Source organism: Limulus polyphemus, unplaced genomic scaffold (assembly GCF_000517525.1).
Source record: "Limulus polyphemus unplaced genomic scaffold, Limulus_polyphemus-2.1.2 Scaffold2444, whole genome shotgun sequence".
In the NCBI taxonomy this organism is placed as follows: domain Eukaryota; kingdom Metazoa; phylum Arthropoda; class Merostomata; order Xiphosura; family Limulidae; genus Limulus; species Limulus polyphemus.
In genome coordinates, this window is record NW_013668054.1 from 28290 (window position 1) to 49436 (window position 21147).

The following is a 21147-nucleotide window of genomic DNA, read 5'->3' on the forward strand; positions in this document are numbered from 1 at the left end:
AAAAAGAAGACACAAACTCGATTTTATCTAAGGTTATAATGAAATGCTTTGAAATGTTTTCTTCTTTTTTTATTTGTGATGAAGAGATATGCTTTTATGCCAATTCTACAGGTTGAAATATGTTATCCGTTAAAACGAACCAAAAATAAACAAAAAAAAGAAGACACAAACTCGATTTTATCTAAGGTTATAATGGAATGCTTTGAAATGTTTTCTTCTTTTTTATTTGTGATGAAGAGATATGCTTTTATGCCAGTTCTACAGGTTGAAATATGTTATCCGTTACAACGAACCAAAAATTAACAAAAAAGAAGACACAAACTCGATTTTATCTAGGGTTATAATAGAATGCTTTGAAATGTTTTCTTCTTTTTTATTTGTGATGAAGAGATATGCTTTTATGCCAATTCTACAGGTTGAAATACGTTATCCGTTACAACGAACCAAAAATAAACAAAAAGAAGAAGAAAACTCAATTTTATCTAGGGTTATAATGGAATGCTTTGACACGCGACATCTTTGTCAGAACGTGTAGTATGTGATGCTTAGTCTGATAAGAAATATTAATGTTATAATATTTTACAGCTAAATTGCTAACTTGTATTATTATATCATTTGTATAAAATACTTATAACTTTAAAATTAAACTTTTTTGAGAGCGACCATAGCTCTTTAGCCTTTTGTATTTTTTATTGTAATAATATTCATATAGAAATATTCTATGATCTTCTATATTAACATACAGAAGGAATAATCGCATTTTTAAATAATGGTTTGCATATGCTAATACAATGGTAGGTCATCCCAGATGTGAACTGTGACGCCACGAACGATATGCCTATCACACATGTATGTGTTTAGTTCATAACAAATTCTGACCATTCGACAATGGAATCACGCTATAGCAATATTTCACAGTCAATGAATTCGGAGGAAGGACCTTCTTATAATGAGATGTTAAATGATGTAGGGCCAAAGAAACAGCGCTTCAAAGAAGGAACTTTCAAAATTATCCATGGAAAAGGAAAAGTTAGGTATTGGAGTGGTTAACACAACAACAGGCTCCTAAACCACACTCAATCGAATCAGAAGGTAATACCCTAGTCCGCTAATTGAAAGATATAGTTACGAAAGATAATCCTTTAACCTAAATAATATTATAAAAAGTGATGAAGCCAGGTACCATTAACAAAATAACATAAACTATGATTCGAAATTGACAAAGGCTCAAAAGCAAACGCTCAGAATCTTCCAGCTAAACCTTGAAATCATCTGTTGTTTTCACGAGAAATATCGCAAAAGAACAAAGAAACACACAATCTCTTTCGATTACGTGTCTGTCAAGTTCCTCATTGCAGTTCCAATAGGCTTGTTTGCCTTTTGGTCTTGCAAACAATCGTTCACGCATAGTGGAGGATCTGTGGACAGTTTGTAAAATGTAATGTTTAAGACCCCGCTATTCTTAGATAGAAGCTTTTTACAATGGAGATTGCGTGTGAGGGAATCATGCGAAACCATGGTCATCAGCCTTAACGCGATCGACGATATAGGAAGTAGTTCCAAGGGCAGCATAGGGATTGGAACATAGTTCTTATAAAATTCGATTAATCCTCAGTACACCCAAGTTTAACCTCGTGAATAGACGTTACATTCAATTTATCATTTTATATATTTTAGTTGAGAGCACTGTAGAGCAAGGATAGTTGTATTCGGCAGAAATGATAGAATTGAGTATTTCTAGGTAAGTGCAGCAAAAAAACAAAGGAAAAGAAAACACGCCATGCAATACACAATATATATATATATATAGATATACATGTATAATGGATGTACTTTCGCAGGATCCCCGAAAGTGTTCTCTTTCAAGAGTAAATAAAACCAAAAGTAAGAGTAGCAAATCTTTTTACTTATTTATTTTGAAGTTCATATGCCATGCTGTTTTGTAGCTTACAGAGTGCTTAATTATTCTCGTGACTCATGGCATGCGCACGTTTTACTAATGTCACGACAGTATAGATTGCAACGTTAAGCGCCCCTTATGTTACGTCATTTTACTGTCTACTGACTGACCGACAGACAACACACTACTGTATAGTGGCGCGAATGGTTAAAACAGGTGACCCCTACAGGCGGCTTTCGGCCCCTTTTCGGGGAAAATAGTCAAACATTCTTTACTGTAATCCTATTAAAATAATTTTTAAAAAATCAATAATTTTTTCTCAAAGAAATTTCAATTATATTTGATGAAATATGTTGTAAAAAAGCGTACTTTTCTTCAATGTTTTGTCTTTCTTATGTGGTCTGAATTTTTATGCTTTCTATAAACCTATTTCTGTTATTTTATGGTAAGCAAAACATAATTTCAAATTTTCTTTCTATTATTCTGATCTCTAGAGTGGTGATAGTTGAAATAAAATGGAAATGTTTACAATTTAAATTTTTAAACACGTACTGTATTAAGTACTGATGACAGTATATGGTCCTACGGTAAGTTTACGGACTTACAATGCTAAAATCTGGAGTTTAGTATCCCGCGGTGGGCAGCATGCAGATAGCCCATTGTGTAGTTTTGCATTAAGAAAACAACAACAACGACAGTGTGAGCTTTAAGGTTATGAATCAACGTTTAAAATTATCGATTAGTTAATTGAGACATTTCTTTTGTTTTTCTTTTTGAATATGAACGTACACCATATACTATTATACATCGTTGGTATACTGAATATCCTATGGGAAATGTGTCAACAAACAAGTGAATAATAATAGTAGATCTTAGAACCATAACGTCCCAGCGGTTTGAAATTTATGAACATTATATTTTATCTTACTAAAACGAATCTCAAATTCATAGGTAGACAGATTCAGTTAATCTAAAACATTTTCTAAGGCTTTTATTTATTTTTCGTAAGTTTCCAGGTGGACTAGCGGTAATTTTACGAATTTACAAAACTAACATTCGGAGTTCGATTTCCTGCGGTGAACAGAGCAGAGCCATAGTGTAGATTTGCGCTAAAAAAACAGACAATGAAGCATAGTTTTCCAGATATATACTTTATTTATAGTCTATAAGATGTAGATTTAATAATGCTATTTCACTGAAATATTTGTCATTGTAATTTGTTATTATTGTCGAAATGATGAAGCAAGTGATTTCTATTTCTCTCTCAGTAATAACAAAAAAGATCACCTTCTTATCAAGGTTAGATAAATCCAAAATGTTAATAATTTTGTTGTCTTGCTGTTTGAACAAACCCACTCTATAGCTTATCCAAATATATATTTTAGCAACTATATTAAGGCCGTAGTAATTCTTATGTTTCAGTTGTTTATAAATGAAAAAAATACACCAAAAACAGTTATAGTATCTTTTTTCTTTTTATTATCGAGTTTTATTTCTATTTCTATTACATCGACAATAAATGCTATGTATGTATTCGCTTCAGATTTCTGAAATCGTCACAAAAATTCAAATATTTGATGTGTACTACAACCTTCAGTAAACTATGTTAGATTTAATCATATGCAATAACTTAATCGCATGTTTGTGAGTTATTCAAACACGAAATTAATATTATCACTTTACATTATTGTGACAAACCGAAAGCTCAATACACTGAACCGATGGGTGTGCCTCTTTGTTGTATGTTCCATCCAACATGCTCGCCCTTTTCAGCCGTGAAAGCATTATACTGGTACGGTCAATCCCATTATTCGTTGGTACAAGAGTAACCCAAGATTTGGCTGTGGGTGAAGTTGAGTAGCTGCCGTCTCTCTAGTCTATCACTGCTAAATTAGGGACGCTTAGTATAGATAGCCCTTGTGTAACTATGCACGAAATTCGAATCCAACAAACAAGCCATCCAACATCGTTGATGTTTCTATTCTTCTTTTAGATGGTTTGTCACAAAACTTTCCGAGAGAGTTGTTATTTACTTCTGTTGATGTTTAAGTTTTCTTGTTTTATACAATTATTACATGCTTTTAGGATCGATAGATTGTCCTGATTAATAATTAAGCTATCAGAGAAGATACGAATAATAAAAAAAAGTTGTAAATTCTCAAACATCTAGCACGCGCAGGTCATAGAAGACTAAAAAGAATCAATTACAGTTAGTGAAAAATACGAACCCGAAACGTTATCTATCTCAAGAATCTAGCACATGCAGGTCATAGAAGATAAAGCGTATAATGATTTACAATTAGAGACCGAAACGTTGTGCACGAGCAGGTGATAGAAGACTAAGCGGAATCAATTACTTTTAGTGAAACTACGTTGTCCATCTCAGAACTTCAACTGGATGCACTTCTTAAAATACTTATTATTAGATCTCAGTTAGTGAGAAGTACTTTTTCTTAATACGAGTAATAACTTGAAGTGAACTGTTTATGTTCATTTACAATATTTCAGGTATGGCTAAAGCAACAACAACAACGCTTTTAGTAGCATTTATTTGTCCAAACTGACAATAATAATAATAGTAAAACATCAACGATTATCAGTATAGAGCAAGCATTAGTGAAAACGGACACAGCCAGTTGCACGATACGTCAAGATGTTAACATAAAATTGTTTATTACCGTAAAACTTTAATAAAATTTCATATGTTTTCTTCTTATTCATTGCTGAACAAATTTTGCTGAGAAGGCTTTGCATTAACTCTTATACCGCATCTGTTACATCAAACTTAAATATGTTGACAAAAAACATTCAGAAATTATTTCCTTTAATTAAAAGATTAAACATTTCGTAGTTTGTATGATAAAACTATAAAATGTTAACATTAAAGTTGTTGGACCATGGTGAATCCCAATAAATGATTCAATTCAACAAAGTCATAAATACGATTTGATTATTTCAATTTTATAATGAGAAAAGTTTATGACAATCAAGCTTGACTGAGGAATTGAGGATCTCGATCAATTTTAATTTTACAATGGAAACAGACTATGATAACCAAGCCTAATTAAGTAATTATGGATCTCTATCTACCTGCAATATGTACGTAGAAGTGATACTGTCACAGCATAGCTTTCATAATTTTTTAAAATTATCTCAAAGTACGTTGCACGTAATAACTCGTCACCTGGCTTGAAATATCATTACAACGTTGTATCAGAGATGCTCGACCATCCTAATTATGTAGCGTTGAGCATAAGTTACTATATAGTTGGTGCTAAATAAAATATTACAAAGACAGCTGAAACCAACTTAACTGTTGTTTATTTCAGAATAACAATTAAGCCCTAAGCTATGTTATAAATGAAACAACTGTACAGTGTATAGCCACTTTTGCCCCTCCCTGTACGCATTACAGTTAATTTCTTTAATGGCTGGAGACGGCTTGAATGGGTAATGAAGAAAAACTTCAATATAAGTTTAACATAACAGCAAATGTACAACGTTTCGACAAGGTTTTGTCATCATCAGGTACGTTTTGACAAGGTTTTGTAATCGACAAGGTACCTGATGATGACAAAACCTTGTCGAAATGTTGTACATTTGCTGTTATGTTATATTAAAGTTTTTCTTCATTACCCATTCAAGCCGTCTCCAGCCATTATTAGTCTCAAAGTGGGTTCCTCGTCACCGAAGATAGTTCTAGGTTTTGTGTTAATTTCACAAATGTAACATTGAATTTATTTATAAAATCAGGCATGATTTTACCTATTCATTCAACTTATATTTGTGTCAGAAGGTACATTGGTGTTGACAAGTTATTGGTATTTTAAATTCACTTTATAGGTTCTTTTACTTGTTATTCTACATTTAAGATTCATGCTCAGGAAAGGCTCAAAACAGAAAAAAGGAAAACTGTTATAGCTGAAAAAAAAAGCTATATTTCACCCTTCCATAACTAGAATATATCTTTATGTAGAATATATCTTTCATTCTGATTTAGTAGTGTGATATAACATTATTTTTTCTCTTGTATTTATCTTGAGTAGATGTGCTTTCTCCTACTCCACCAGCAAAAAATTAACATTTTCCTTACTTGAAAATGTATTTCTGATAGATATTCACCTTTTCACATAGAAATCTTTAGGCAAATTCACACCAAATCTCACAAGTTTTCTTGTAAATTGCCCCACTGCATAATGTGGTATTATGCAGCAAAAGCCCTCCATCAACAGGAAGGCATCACAACATCCCTGTACTCTAACTCTTTATATGCTTTTGCACTTGTGAATTTTCATTCTTAACAAGGCAACTATGTCTAACTCATCAGAAGCGGGGAGGAGGGTGGGAATTGTGTGAAAAAGTACCTGTCGGAAATATATTTTGAAATGAGAAAAATGTTAACTTTTGAGATGATACACACCTCTTCACACTGAAAGCTAGAATCCCATACTGATATGGTAGAGAGACTGGTGTAAACTTTACCTAGATGAACTCCCTTCAGAAAGCACCTGAAGGAAATCCATGGACTGTGACACCCAAAGGCAGAGGCTCCACAGGGGCACACCCATAAGAGACCGCAGCTCATCTCCTTCAAGGTACACACTTTGCACAGAATAGAAGGGAAGAAGAGGCAAATAACCCCCACGTGTCATGGGTATTGGCAGAATAATAACATGGCTGTCCGAGTACTTGCACACAAGTGGTTGGAGAACCAATGTGTGTAGCATGGTTGAAGTGAGTTCAGACATTATTGGATTGACACCAGCTGCAAGATGGGAGCACAGAAATTATTAGAGCATACTCACCTCAACTCTACCATCATACCCTTGGACCAACAGCTGTAGGAGGAGTGCAGTGAGTGTAAGAGTACACGCATCAACTCAACTGGACAGTAATTTGCTGCAGGAGAAGTGCATGATTTATTAGTAAGTGTTCAACTCAACTGAACAGGAGATGACTGCAGAAAAGTGGTACAGTGTATAGTGTGTGCTCACCTGAACTCTACTGAACAGACATTACCACTGGAGGAGGGTACAGGATAGTAGTGTATACTCACCTTGACTCTACTGGACAGTTGCAGCCTGTAGGAGGAAACCACATATATTAGAACACGCTCGTCTCAACTCTACTGAACATATGCAGATCACAGGAGTAAGGCACTGTATTGTATGAAGTGCTTCTGGTATGTTGTTGGTAAAATTATATGAGGAGTGACTTGTGCTACACTGACAGTGTTACTACTGCCCTACTTTCCACTGATTGGCACCCCTTGTTCTAGGTCCCAATCAATCAGGGTTCTTTATAGTCTATCAACCCAACAGCTAAGAAATGGTAAGTGGTAAAGGTCTCACATGCTACACTTGAAAAAAAAAAAAAAGGTAGGGGGATTTGTAATGGGAAGGCCTGGGGAAAATGCCTAGATTCCTATTAGTCCTGTTTCAGCCGGAAAGGTGTTTTACTGGCGAAAGTTCAATGAGTGACCTCGTAAACCTGTTTTGAAAAGCCAGCAAGCATGAACCAGGAAAGCAGACAGAGCATCTGCTGATGCTGGCATTTTCCTTGATAGTACATGGAATAGGTACAGTAGGGATCATATAGTAGTCAGATATCAGAATATACCACAAGAATACCTCATGCCATCTCAACAGTTAGCATATATGGAGCTAGAGTGGATGAAATGAGAACTTTCCATTATCTTAGCTTTATATAAAATTTTGGGAGATAAGTGTACCCCGGAAGGCACCACCACCACCAGCCACCTGGTGAGATCCTATAAGCAAATGTTATAATCTAAAGGGGAATGTATTCATCTGTAGGATGGTGAACATTGGCAGGCAGTGACCATCAGGAGATGAGACAGCTAGATGGTAAAGGTAATGAGCAAAGAAAAAGTTATGCAAGGTATTCCATATGCCGGCTTGAAGGATCTCATCCAGTAGCCATCAGAAATAAGCAACAATGAGAGGTGCAGAATCTGACAGAATGAAATGTGGACCATCCGTAAGTAGGATTACCTATAAAGGTAGTAGGAGATTTGTTCGTGGAGGAAGAGGAGTCCCAAGGAATGTAAAGTTGAAGATATGAACCCTGAAAGTGAGAGATACGAGTTAAGTAGCAACAAACAGCACAACCAGGGTACAAAGGTTTGTCTGGGTCTGAAAGATCATAGAAGAGTGGGAGAGAGGAGAAAGGGAAAGGTCTCTTCCTCAAGTGGCTGAAAACGTCGGGAGAAAGGACTGGTCCTAAGAAATAAGAATATAAGGATGATGTAAAGGGGTAGTTGAGTCACTAGCATAAAGGTCTGAATGACAGCAACCATAGAGGAGAAGTAAGAGGAATGTGTCTGAAGAGAAAAGTGGTAAAAGTTGCAGGTTGTCAACTGCTTGAAGGGGCATGGGAACAGAGAGAGGGTGTCTATGGATAAGGAAGGACTGTAACAAAGTGGAGGGAACAGGAAAGGAAACACCTTGTGGTATCAAGAAAGATGAAATGTTGAAGACATGGCTGCCCAATAACCGGCAATGGTGGAGACAGCTGAACCCTGTCGAACAGCCAGGTAAAGGGAACGTGGATGGTGGTGACAGATGGACTATCATTGAAAGCCACACCTTTCATGTGGGTAGATTGCCCAAGCAGAAGGATGCATGGAATGGGAAAAGATTACCAGAATGGAAAGTATGGTTCAATGGGCGATGGACCGAACAAATCCAATCATGAGGGTGGAAAAACAAGATCCCTTGATAGAAAGGAGATGGAAGATGTTGAACCAATAGTGAATAATTGGCAGAGTAAGAGGGAGTTGGGTTGTCGGGTAGCATAGTAGAGAGAACCAACATTGAAACAGCCAGAGAGGTACCACCAAGAGGACATGACAAGGAATGTTTTTAATCTAGGCCAGGACCCAAGACGGAAAGTTGGATGAGCATTATGAGAAGTATAATACCAGACCTGGCAGCAACAGCCAGGGTCAAGAGAAGAACAGACAAATTGAAAAGAAGAAGCATGAAAGTAAGAAGGTTAGCAAGGCAATAATGAGTAGAGTCCCCAGGAGAGCACCCCCAATAGAAAAATTGGGGGAGAAGAGACCATCTTTGGGCAGAACACTGTCTGGCCAAGAAAGGCATTCTGCAACCCAATTCATAGTACCTTATACATGGAGGCAGGTAAACCAACCCAATCTGGATAAGATTATACATGGTGGTTTGGAAAAACCAAGAAGTCATCAAAATGGAACTTAAAGAAATGAACCACTAGGAGTGGTAATAACAACATCATGCCCAACAGTCTAATGGAAGTTCGAGCAAGTGGATATGGAGAGAGGATTCATCCTGGGTCTATGTGCCAGAAGTACAACTGTCATTCAGGGATGTTCCTCAACAAGAGAGAAAGCATAATTGAAAAGGTGTAGGTCTGGTTTTGAGAAGAGGTAATGGAACAAAAATGGTGATACTGGATCAGTCCAGTCACCCAAACAAATACTAGAATAAAGGAAGAGACCAGAGAACCACCGAGACCAAAGAAACATGTGAGGTGTCCCTCTGGTCATGCAATGATCAAATAAGGAGGTGCATATGTGTATGACCCAAAGAAATAAGCAGTCACTATGAAGCTATGGTCACCAAACACTAAATTTCCCATGGAGGATGAGTAGGATAGGCATGAATTCTGGTGACTGTAAGTTCCATAGATCATAGGCAGATGGAAGAAGGCTGATTGCAGCTGAGAATAACACCCCTCTGGTGAATAAAATATTGAGTGGGAGAGAGAGGAACTGCAGGAAGCAGTGATGAACACAATCTCCACAAGATGTTGAACCTATGAGCAGGAGGGGAAACAGAAATAAGATGAGGGCTGAAAAGAGGAGGGGAAGGAAATTGGAGAGAAAGTCCATGGGTAGAAAATACAAAAAAAACCTGTGTGGATAGAAAAGTGTGAACAAAGGGACTGAAACCATAACAGCTGGACACTTACAGGACCCTGTACGACAGAAACATCATTGATGAGCTCAATGAGTCTGAAACTGGGTAGAAGAGGAAGTTGAGAAGTGAGAATCACAAGACAGGGAAGCAGGGACTAAGACCAGGTACAATAGTGGAGGGTAAAGTTGGGGACAATGTGGAAACAAAGTCCAGAAGCAAGAATTGATGACAACCAGCCCCAGCCTGTGATTCAATCAAATCAGGAATACCTCCAAACTTCAGGGCAAAGAAAGAGGCTAGGTGAGAGATCAGAGAAGGGAAGAAAGAAGTCAAACATGGGATAGGAGAGTATCCTTCTCCAACAAACCTCAGTAAGAAAGAGGAAAATGAGTAGGGAATGGTAGAAGTGGAGAAGTGAAACAAATGAGAATTACCCACAAAATTCTCTGGGGAATGATGGAGTACCTCAGACTTGAGGTGAAGAGAGGATAGGTAAAGAAATGTGGTAAAAAGGATCAGGGGAAAACAGGAGTATTAAGCACTGAAGGGCAATACCAATGCCAAATAGTCACCCCCACCAGAAAAAAAGAAGAAAGGGCAATGCGAAATGTGAAAATCATGAAAGAGGATGCAGAAAGACTAAAATCGAGGAAATAAGAAGCAGATAGATGGGGAGGGCAAGGCTTGATATCACAGAGATGTAAGTGGTCCAGGAATAGTAAACAAAATGAGTTAGTTTTGCGGAATGATTGAGATGAGGTGGTAGTGTTACTAATGGTAAAATTATTTGGACTATTATAATAGTCATAATAATTATACCATTAGTGAAATGAGTTAGGGTTAGGATTAAGAAGTAGGAAACAAGAATGGTGCATCCTTGAGAAGTTAAGTCCTGAAAATGCAAGAAAGTTTAAGATTTCTCTTGAAAAGGGAGAGAAGTTCCAAAAGCCTAACCAGGTGAAAGAACAACCAAGTTCATCCTCCTCACAAATAGGGGGCAGGAATATCTGAAGAAAGGACTGGAGCTGAAGGTTCTGACTGCATAATGAAACCTACAACCCTACTTTAATCACAATGGCTGCCATACTTTTTACATAACCTGCATGAGGAAATTAGCCACATACACAAGTAGTAGAAGATGTTACATGAACTAGTGTGTTCATAGTTTGAAAAAAAAAGAAGGAAACTAAGTTCCTAAAAACATCACAAACCTCATGACAAAGAAAAAACATGTCCGATGTGTTCTGTGCTAAGGAAAAAAATGAAAATTCATGAGTGCAAGAGCAGAGAGGGAGTTAGTGTTCAACGAGGTTGCGTGACCCTCTTACTGGTGGAACTTGTGAAATTAGGTAGGACTTGCCTAAAGGCTAGTGGCTTGCAAATGTCTAAGGCAGATGCACGAGGAAGATAGCTTTCTGTAAGTAGAGGTGTGTGTCATTTCAGAAATCTGTTAACTAAAACATAAAAGCTGGCAATTTAAACCTTTTCACTCTATTGGCATTATACTGGCCAACTCTGCCTTCCATTAGTAAAAAACACTAAATCATAAATATCAACCTATTTGAAATGCAGACACTTCAGACATATAGCATAAACATGGGACCTTTTATAACATAAACTACATTTTTTAGCCAATTTGTGATTTATAATACAATAAAAATTACTATGAAACATAGCTATATACCAAACCATTATGCACAACCCTAATAACTGTGCCTTAAAAGCCATTTTTCACTGATGGTTGTAAGTAAATACATTATAGTAGGACTAATGATGTTATGCACTAGGCCAATTTGTTTAAAGAAATGATGCAATAAAATACTATTTTGATTATTAAAACTGAAATAAATAGTCTTTATCTTACTCTATTTTATACATAAAACTTATCTCTGTCACCTCTATCTTTACACAACTCATCTCCTATTACAATATTACAAAATGAAATGCCAAAGCAATTACTTCAACAAAACAAACAAACAATGAATTCTATTCAAATCAATCTCTTACCTCTTTGCAGCATACAAATAATAGAAAACCACTGGTACCTTGTATCATTTCAAGGCACATATGACATACTAACTACAAGTTTGAAAAAATTATAATCCACATAAGGAAGAAAGGGAGTTCTACAGCAAAAATATTGAGAAAGAAACCAGTCTCAGCTTTCAGATAATATAGTTATTTTATTAGCTTCAGAAACTTGAAAACTTTTTAAAAACATGTGGAAAGTTGAATCCAACAGTTTGGACACTACCAACTTAAAAAATTCACTGTTTTCAGCTACTTGAGCTAAAAATAAGCAATTCATATAAAGTTAAGTTTACAGATTGTTTAACATATTGACAAGTTGTATTTGCACAGGCAGGGAATATAGAACTTTACACCAATCCAATAAAAGTTATAATATGGGGATAAAAAACTTGGGTTAGCAGTTTGGATTTTTGTAAATTACTTTATCCAAAATAAATTATAATAAACCATACTTCAAAAAAATATTTTAAATTTCAATATTTTAAATTAGTTTATTTACTCTGTAGGTAAGTTGACAAGACAAATCATACAAAATGGTTCTAAGTTCTATCAGTACAAAATTGTTTCTGCCTTCAACTGGTTACTTTGACTCTTTCACCAGGTGCTCTGACTTTTGAACCAACCTCAACCATTTTGGGCTTGTTATGGTTTTCATGCTATAACTTTTAAATTAGTAAGCATATGTTCAAAAAATTTGGCATATTATCAGTAAACATTACAATGCTTACATACACAAAATATATATATTTTTTTTTTATTAAGTCTTGAGGTTTGTTAAGCGATGTTTTTCTCATGATTATTTTTTCTTTTCATATGTCTCCTATCCAAATGCAAAGTAATATTCATTTTAAAATTAAAAATACTTTTATGCATCAGAAAATTTTCAAATTTCACATGCAAAATCTTTATAATGTCCAAATGGTTATCAAATGTTTCTTTAAAAAAAACTTTATATTTTATCTACTATTTTCATTAAGAAATCTCTGTACAGGTTTAGTAGATTTGACTGATCTTGGCACCACTATAAAAAATTAGGAAATAAATATAAATTATGCCTCATTTGTTCCAGAATGAACACCAATTACAACATGAAAACATAAATGTTTAGAACTAAATAGCTTAAATCTCATAACATTATACATTTAAATATATATTTATTATTTTTATTATATTGACCTTTCACCTGTGCCTCACTAACAATACAAAAGTTACAATGACATGGCACAGATGCTCTGATGTTCCAGTATTCAATAATATAAAACTGACCTTTAGTCTTTACAAAGTGACCTGTCTTGGCTGTGTTTTAGTAGACTAGTATTTTGTAAAATACAGTCACATTTCCATTATTATACATTATATATGTATATAGATTATTACTAATTAAAAATAAGTTCTTAAACTTATTTTTCTTAAAATATAGAACAGTAAATAAAGAAGTAAAGCAAACAATTATCTCTTCTAATTACAATCTTTGTACTAAGTTGCTAAGCCTTATAAAGTTTTGTACATGGAGGATATGAAATAATTTTCTTTAGGTTTTACATATAAAGTTGAATAACCAAAAAATAATAAATTATTATACTGATACCACAGAATTCCACTATAACTTAGTAACTAAGCTGTATTTCAATCTAAAAAAATATGAAATTTCGAGCGGACTACAGACACAACCTACCTCCTTGAAATCTTGGTTCGAAAAAATGAGATGACATACTAACACATGAAAATAGCTGGGAAAACCACTAAGGGTACATTCTAAGCTGTCGATTGGTTATTCACGTGTCATATATTGAAGTAAGTGTATATAAGGGACTGTTTCCAAAAATGGAAAGGGGTGAGCAGGGCCACTGTGTTTGATTCAGTACATGAGTGATATATCAGCAAATAGAAAAGTAGTTCAATAAAATTTTGAATGCGAGTTCAACAAGCGCGATGACGTGGCCTTTGACCCATGACCTGCCTAGAGAGGGTTAACAAAGACAAAAATGAACTAAGATTGTACGCTGTCAAAGATTCATACAATGGAATATACTTATCTGCAGCCACAGATGTATGTAATTGTGCAATTTCCTAACATATCATAAACTATGAAATCGGTGGCATATATTTATGCATCCAGCAGATGTGAAACAAGTTACCCTAAAATACTGAAATCTAATAAGAGAATAATGCTTCTGATAAAATATGTGGTGTACAAAGCTTACCATATGTTTCCTAGCCCTTCAATTACTAAATACATCTCCAAAATTTCTATTTGATTACTTTTGTTCTTAATATAGAAAGTCAGGCAAAGGAGCCACTAGGTTTCTCACTTTAGTTATTTATGAAATTGGGTCAATGACCAAGGGCATCACATGTGCTCCCCTTTAGGAAAGATTTCTGTAGCATGAGACATGCTATAGAGAGAGTGATTGTTTCTGGTAGTAAATCAGATGATGCCCCAAGAGGTCTGGCATTGTTTGTGTATATAATATCAGGTTCTCTCAGACTGTGTATGTGTGTGTGTGTGTGTGGGGGGGGGGGGGTAGTGAATCTGAGAATACCATACACATGCAAAGATATTCTACAGAGTCCAACAATTCATGTTAACTAAAACTTGATACAACTTCTTAGGGAGATAAAAACTGCTCTACCCTACTTTAACTTTTAAACTTGACTCATATTGAAATAAAAGTATTGAAAGACAATGAATAAAAGTTAAACATCTCTCTCCAGTTAGAAATACATGACAAACATTTGTCTTTTTAACTTTAACTTTGATTGTGTTCAGTCTCTTTATGTCAGACTCAGTCAAAGTCACACCTCTGCTCCAGAATACAGTTTCTGGTGAATCTCTCATTATTCTGAGGCTCCTACCCATTTACTCTTAAGGAAATCAGTGAATTTGAGAATACAATACACGCAAAGACATACTTCACTTGGATAGGAACCTATTTTCTTGAATCTTTATTCATGCACAAAGAAATAAGCTTGTAGAGTGACTGTCATGCATGAATAGAAATCACAAAAGGTGAAGAAATACAACGATTACAAAACATTAAGCCTGAAAGCTTTCATAAGAAAGACATGCCATTCTTAGGAGTAAGCTTGGAAGGAAAGTACACTGAACAATAAAAGTTCTAACCTTCCAAAAGCACTTGGGTTATCGCTACTTAGTCTCTTGTTTAGTGACAGATAGCACATTATTACTCTTAAACCTTTAGCAAAGATGAGCAGTGCTTGAGACAGTGACTATGCGCACTCAATGTAAGTTCAGAATATCTTTAGAAATGTGCATCAGGTCTAAAGTTCAAGTTAGATATTATTATTACAGAAGGCAATAAATGCAAGATTTTACTAATTTGTTTAGGAGTATAACACAATTTTAGTACACCAAAACAGTCAATATAACTACAGTGTGTGTGTAATTTTGGTAGAGTCCTCACAAATAGACTGATAAGAAATACAATTAAAGAAAGTCTTGATATGCTATTCTAAATAAGCTTAGTAAAAGTACTAGGAGAATGATCAGACCTTACAACAACCATCTTTACTAAAGAGATGTTTTCCTTTCTCCATCTCATAATAGGCCTTTCTGAGGTTCAATGTTCTTATAGGATTTTTGGTAGAATCTTGAAACACAACACACTTTGACTCACAATTTCTAATTCAAAGTATTAGATAACAACCACTACCAACCTTTCACTTAAACATATACACTAGAGACAAATTATTTCATAAAAAGAGTGACAAAAATATAGACAGGCAAATTCTGTTTACTTTTTTTCATGACACAATGCTTACAGAATAAATGACACAACTCAATGTTATGAAAATGCTCTGCAATAACTGATTAAATGCAAGCTGTGATGATTTCCAGTAAAATTCCTCCTTTTATGAAAACTAAATGGCATTAGTTTACTGTAAACTCAGAAAGTGCACATGAAAAAAAACTTAATTCATAACCCAAAAATTGTCTAGGCAAGTATATAAAATGGATCACTTCTAGTCCAAGACAAAGAAGTGAAAAATTATACTTGTTCACCTAAGTAAAGTACCAGAAGAAACATACAGAAATGTAGACAATGTCATAAGAAGGAAGAGTGTAGAAGCATGTTCAATTTGTGAAGATTTTTTAATGTCCATTGAATATAACTTAAAGTCTGTCTTTTTATATGTACTGTTTTGTTAAATATGATTAGCTAATAGAAGATCCAATTATAAACAAGGATATAACACTCACTTATTTGAAATGGATAAATCACAGTAAATTCCTGTGGGGATATGATGGAACTTTAAAATAGGTACTCGAGCTTGTAGTATTCGTTGAACTTGAGCAATCCCAGGGACAAAATTCTGAAGAATGTCTCCAACAGTTTCAAGTGTTCTTTGTGTTTGCATGCGGTCATTTGCAAAGGCTTTTTTTGTTTGAAACTTCAAGCGACTTGTTGGATTATTCTGAAATAAATGGATAAAAATATCTAAATCAAGGTTAAAAACATACAATACTTCTATTAAATAAAGTAATTTTCCAAACCTTGCTCCACAAACCAGATCAATGCTGTAAGCATTTCATACCTGACTATACTACAAATTTCCTTTCCTTTCACCAAAGGTAAAATTAAAAACATAATCTGTGATGTAGTGGCATAATGCATTCTTTGGTTTGCTGCACCCTCTACCATGGAGTGCAGTTTTGCCTATTCAAGGCTAATTAGCACAACTTGGGTCAGCAAACCAAAGAAATACAGTTATGGTGAAGTGAATATAATGTTTATGGGGTTTTTAAATTGCCAAATAGTAAAACAAATTAATTTAGGTATCTGAATAATATTGTCATTGTCTTAATTTATTATTCAGTATTCTATATTGGAACAACTGTTTAATGATTATATTACAAATTATTTTTCATCAAAAGTAAAATTGAAAATACAATCTGTGATGTAGAGGCTTAATACATTATTTTATGTGCCACATCTTCTGCTTGGCCTGCAGTTTTGCCTATTCAAGGCTCATCAGCACAGCTTGTGTCAACAAACCAAAGAAATACAGTAAGTCTTCTTATAATGGTGATGTGATGTTGACCAAGGGAAGACCCAGTTTAATAAACTCATAAATACAGTGAAATGCAACTGTTCAGCATTCATAAGCAAGTACACACAAACACACTGTGTTCTGCGTCTTCAAGTTATAAAGATTGTTTTCATTGTGTGTTTCACATTATGTCCAGTCCTTTGCTCAAACTCAGTTTTAGCTAAATTTGGTATCACTTGATAATATATTCTGCATATCCCCATGCTATATAGTGAACATACCTAATATTCTTTGAGGAAATCAGCATCACCTGAAAATATCACACACTGAAAAAGAACAACAAACAACAAAAGAAAAAAAGCTGTCACAAAGAATTAAATGTTTCTTTGAGTAAAATTTGATTGGGAAAAAAAAATTAAGTTTATTTTTCTATAAGTTACAGAACATCATAACAATTACAAGTTTTCATTATATGCAGTGCTTGAAAGTTACTTTTTTGCCTACTGGCAAATGTTTGCCAGTTACTTCAAATAATACTAACAGAAGTGCCAGCCTGGTTGGCAAAAGGAAGAAAAATATAATCTTTATAAAAACATCAACATTACCATTTTTCCAAGGCATCATTGATGGCTAAAAATGATCTGTTATTGCCATTTGTCAGATCGGCTTTAGTTTTCATATTATTTAGCGACCGCCCTTTCAAATGTCCATTCTGACATGTATGCTAGTACTCACTATCAATATAGTATTTCTTATCTTGTAAGAAAGAAGTGTTAATTGTGCACTTTCCAGCTAGGCATAGTGTTGTCATTTTGTTGAAACAACAAGAAGGCTTTGCTGATTTCTTCAAAAACACTAAAGTAGAAACATGTAAAAAACAAATTTAAAATCTTCTAGTTCTTTTAAGAAGTTCATGCACTGTTACCTTGTTTTTGCCAAGCTTCTTGTTGTCCTCAGAAAAGTTTCCATATGCACAATTACGTTTAACTAGAAGTTTGGAAAGTGCAATTTCAATTTGCTTATGTTGTATCAACCTCAGATGAGGGATGTTTTCTTTATTTCTGCTACCTTATTTTCTTCTCTAATTATATTTTTTGAAGACCATGTAGATGCATGTGAACTGCTGTTCTTGTGCATGATACTTTAAAAATCTCCTTCAGGGGGAGTTTCAACCTATGGGCCATGCAGTGTATTTGAACAAGCCAAGGTACATCTGTGCCCAACAGTGTCCACACCACATCTAATGAAAAACTTACACCTGCACCTTCTACTCCAAATCCTACCATCGTAAATGTAAATGCACTGGAAGAAAGAAAGAAAAGGTAATGTCAACTATAGTGCTTCTACAGTATCCACACACATTGTGTTTTTACATCCATAAGCTTAATGAATGAAATATGGGTATTAAGTTTTTATTATCTGCACAATTTATTTTCCTCCGTCATTTCTATCTGTGCTATCATCAAGAAAAGTTAACAACGTGTAGTTATTATGATATATAATTGTGCAGTGATGAATGTTCTACATTCTTTATCATTGCAGTATGTTCTGTCCATCGAGATGCTATTGTCTATCTGGAGTTCTAAAGCTTAGGGAAGTAGAAAATGTCTCCAATTTTTGAAGGTTTTTTTTTCCCCATCTCTTGGCTCATTTTTTTCCTAGCTTCTACTACATAATGAGCTGAAAGTGCACTTATGTCACCATCATATATCATATGCTGTTCTTCTGAGTCCTTTTTAACATTCTTTGTACCAACAACATACTGTGCTCATTATTTAATTTCTGTAGTGCATACTGGTATATAAAAGACATTTTAGTACAAGAAATAAATGACCTTATAACACCAAATTTGTTATTTTTCTTTAATACGGCACTCCACATACCATTATAGTTTCTGTTTTAGTGTAATGCTCCTGAAGAAGCTGTAAGACAAAACGTTAAGTGTCCAATTAAAGAAAAATAACAAACTTGGTGTTATATAGAAATATATTTCTCGTACTAAAAGATACTGTGTTGTTTTGTTGAGCCAGTATTAATGATATACTTTGCACAAGCAGTTTGATGGTATCTTGCACATCTGTCTTTGTGTCTTGTTGCATCCAATCAGTTTTCAAGTTTGCAACCCAATTGTGGAAACTTTCCACGCAGCATGGAACTTTCCTAGAAGCAGTTGTGGGGTGAGATTCTACTTGTGGAACTTAAGGACCTACAACAGTTTCTAAAACTGTGGCTGACAGTAGTACTGGTTCATCAGATGTTGATAGAATGTTTGAAGCACTGGCTGAAGTTGGTTCAACTATAATGAAGAAACAAATATAAGGAAATAAGTAAATTTTCAAATTAAATAAGTAGAAAATTAATTATGAAAGTGAACACAATATAAAAATAAAAATAAGGCATGGATTTAGTCAGACCTATATAGTCAGAAGTAGGCCTACAATTTAATATTTGAAAAATGTATAGATCAATATACTCACATGTTATGGCAGGTTTCTTTCCAGTAACTGAAAATCGAAATGCCCAAAGAACTGACTTGACATCTTCTGAGTCATTTTTGTTTCTTTTCTGTGAGGCTGTGTTCATTATTCTTGACAAACCAAGTGAAACAAACAATTCACAAGTTCTGTGCCTTTATAAAAGCCAGTTTCCAAAAGTTAACTTTTAAAATATAGAAATATAATTTTGCAGAAACTGGCTTTTCGAGAATATAACTAAACAGTTGATGTGAATTATTATTTTCTGGAGCCAAATCCAGTCTTTTACATTCTCAGAGTCAAAGCAATAAATCAAACTTTTTAAATATTATCTAATTTCTAGTTGTAAAAACACACACACACACATATATATAATTTGATTGTGAATTTATAATATTTTAGAAAACAGAGCTTTTGAAATTCTGAAATTGTTTAGAAACAACAATAAAAATACTTAATCTTAGACTTTCTACTTGTTTCATTTTATATATAACCAATAACATTTCACCTACTTCAGATTCATTATTTATATATTTTGATACTTTATTCTGACAATTGAAAACTGACAAAGTCTTACTGGTGACTAATGACCCAAACCTTTAAGATGGCATCAGTGTTGTCATTATCTGGTGTCATAGCATGATATTTCGATAATATTTTCAGGCAAGATTAGTTTATATCTAATATTTATAGTCTGTTTTTCTACAACAACGAAGCTCTTGTATTTGTGTTTATTGTTTGAATACTGAAACTAAATAATACATTCAGTAAAAAAAATCCATACCGGAATAGTTTCTGTCACATACACTATAAAATTTTAGATCTATGTTTGTGATAAATGTGTTTGCAGCCAGTTTTTTAATATAATTTTACTACTGTTTCCAATTATATTGACTGAATATTCATAATCATGCCTGGAATATCAACTTTGCAAAAAATGCCAGTGCCTTGTAATAGTAACTGGTTAAACAGTAGAACTCACTGGCATTTAGCCAGCTGGGCAAGACTAAATTTGAAATTAAAGAATAGGTTGAATAATTGCCAAGTTTTTATATTTCTATTTAAAGAAGGATGACGTTTCAAGCTAGTGCTCTTCATCAGATCATACAGCTTAAAACCAATATGTTGTAAGCTTTACAATCTGATGAAGAGCGCTAGCTTGAAATGTCATCCTTCTTTAAAATAAAAATATAAAAAACATGTTGATTGTTCAATCCCTTCTTTAATTTCAATATCTTTGTCATATATGTAGTTTTAATTATATGTTTCTTTTTATAAGACTAATATTGAGCCATGCCTAAAATGTCGATTAACTCTCTCAATATGGGCTCGGTAAATTTGACCAACCATGTAACCTTTTTGTACTCGTTTAGTCTTCATAGATTTAATACTTATAATTCTCAATATAGTGTGTATATCTTCAGGAAATCTGGCAGTCTTTCAGTTCATATTACAAATCTTTCACACATAAAAAATAATATTTTTTAGTGAAGCATTTTAGATAAAATAAAATACAGATTTGTCCATTAACATATTGAGTATTTGTTTTGAATAGTCCATGTGCAAAGTAATTTTCATGTTAAAATCAAAAATACTTTTCCTCATCTAACAAAATCTCAAATTTCCTTTCTGTAATCCTTGAAACCTCTTAAATACATTTTAAACGTTTTTTTTCACTAAAACTTTATAGTTTATCTGTTATTTTCTCTACCCTATCTCAAAACGGAATTGGTCAATTTGACAACCTCATAACCACTAAAAAAAATCGAAATAAACATAAATGACCCTTTTTTTCTTTCTAAAATACACT

At 34.1% G+C, this 21147-nt stretch overlaps 1 protein-coding gene across 1 annotated transcript in view; it reads right to left on the reverse strand.

Annotated features, from left to right (window-relative positions):
- Window positions 1–21147, reverse strand: part of LOC106466974 (poly(A) RNA polymerase, mitochondrial-like) — a 90849-nt gene that overhangs the window by 19511 nt on the left and 50191 nt on the right. Inside the window, exon 5 of the mRNA XM_022395061.1 lies at window positions 16070–16287. Coding sequence (XP_022250769.1) covers window positions 16070–16287 — 218 coding nt within the window. The remainder of the gene's footprint in view (window positions 1–16069; window positions 16288–21147) is intronic.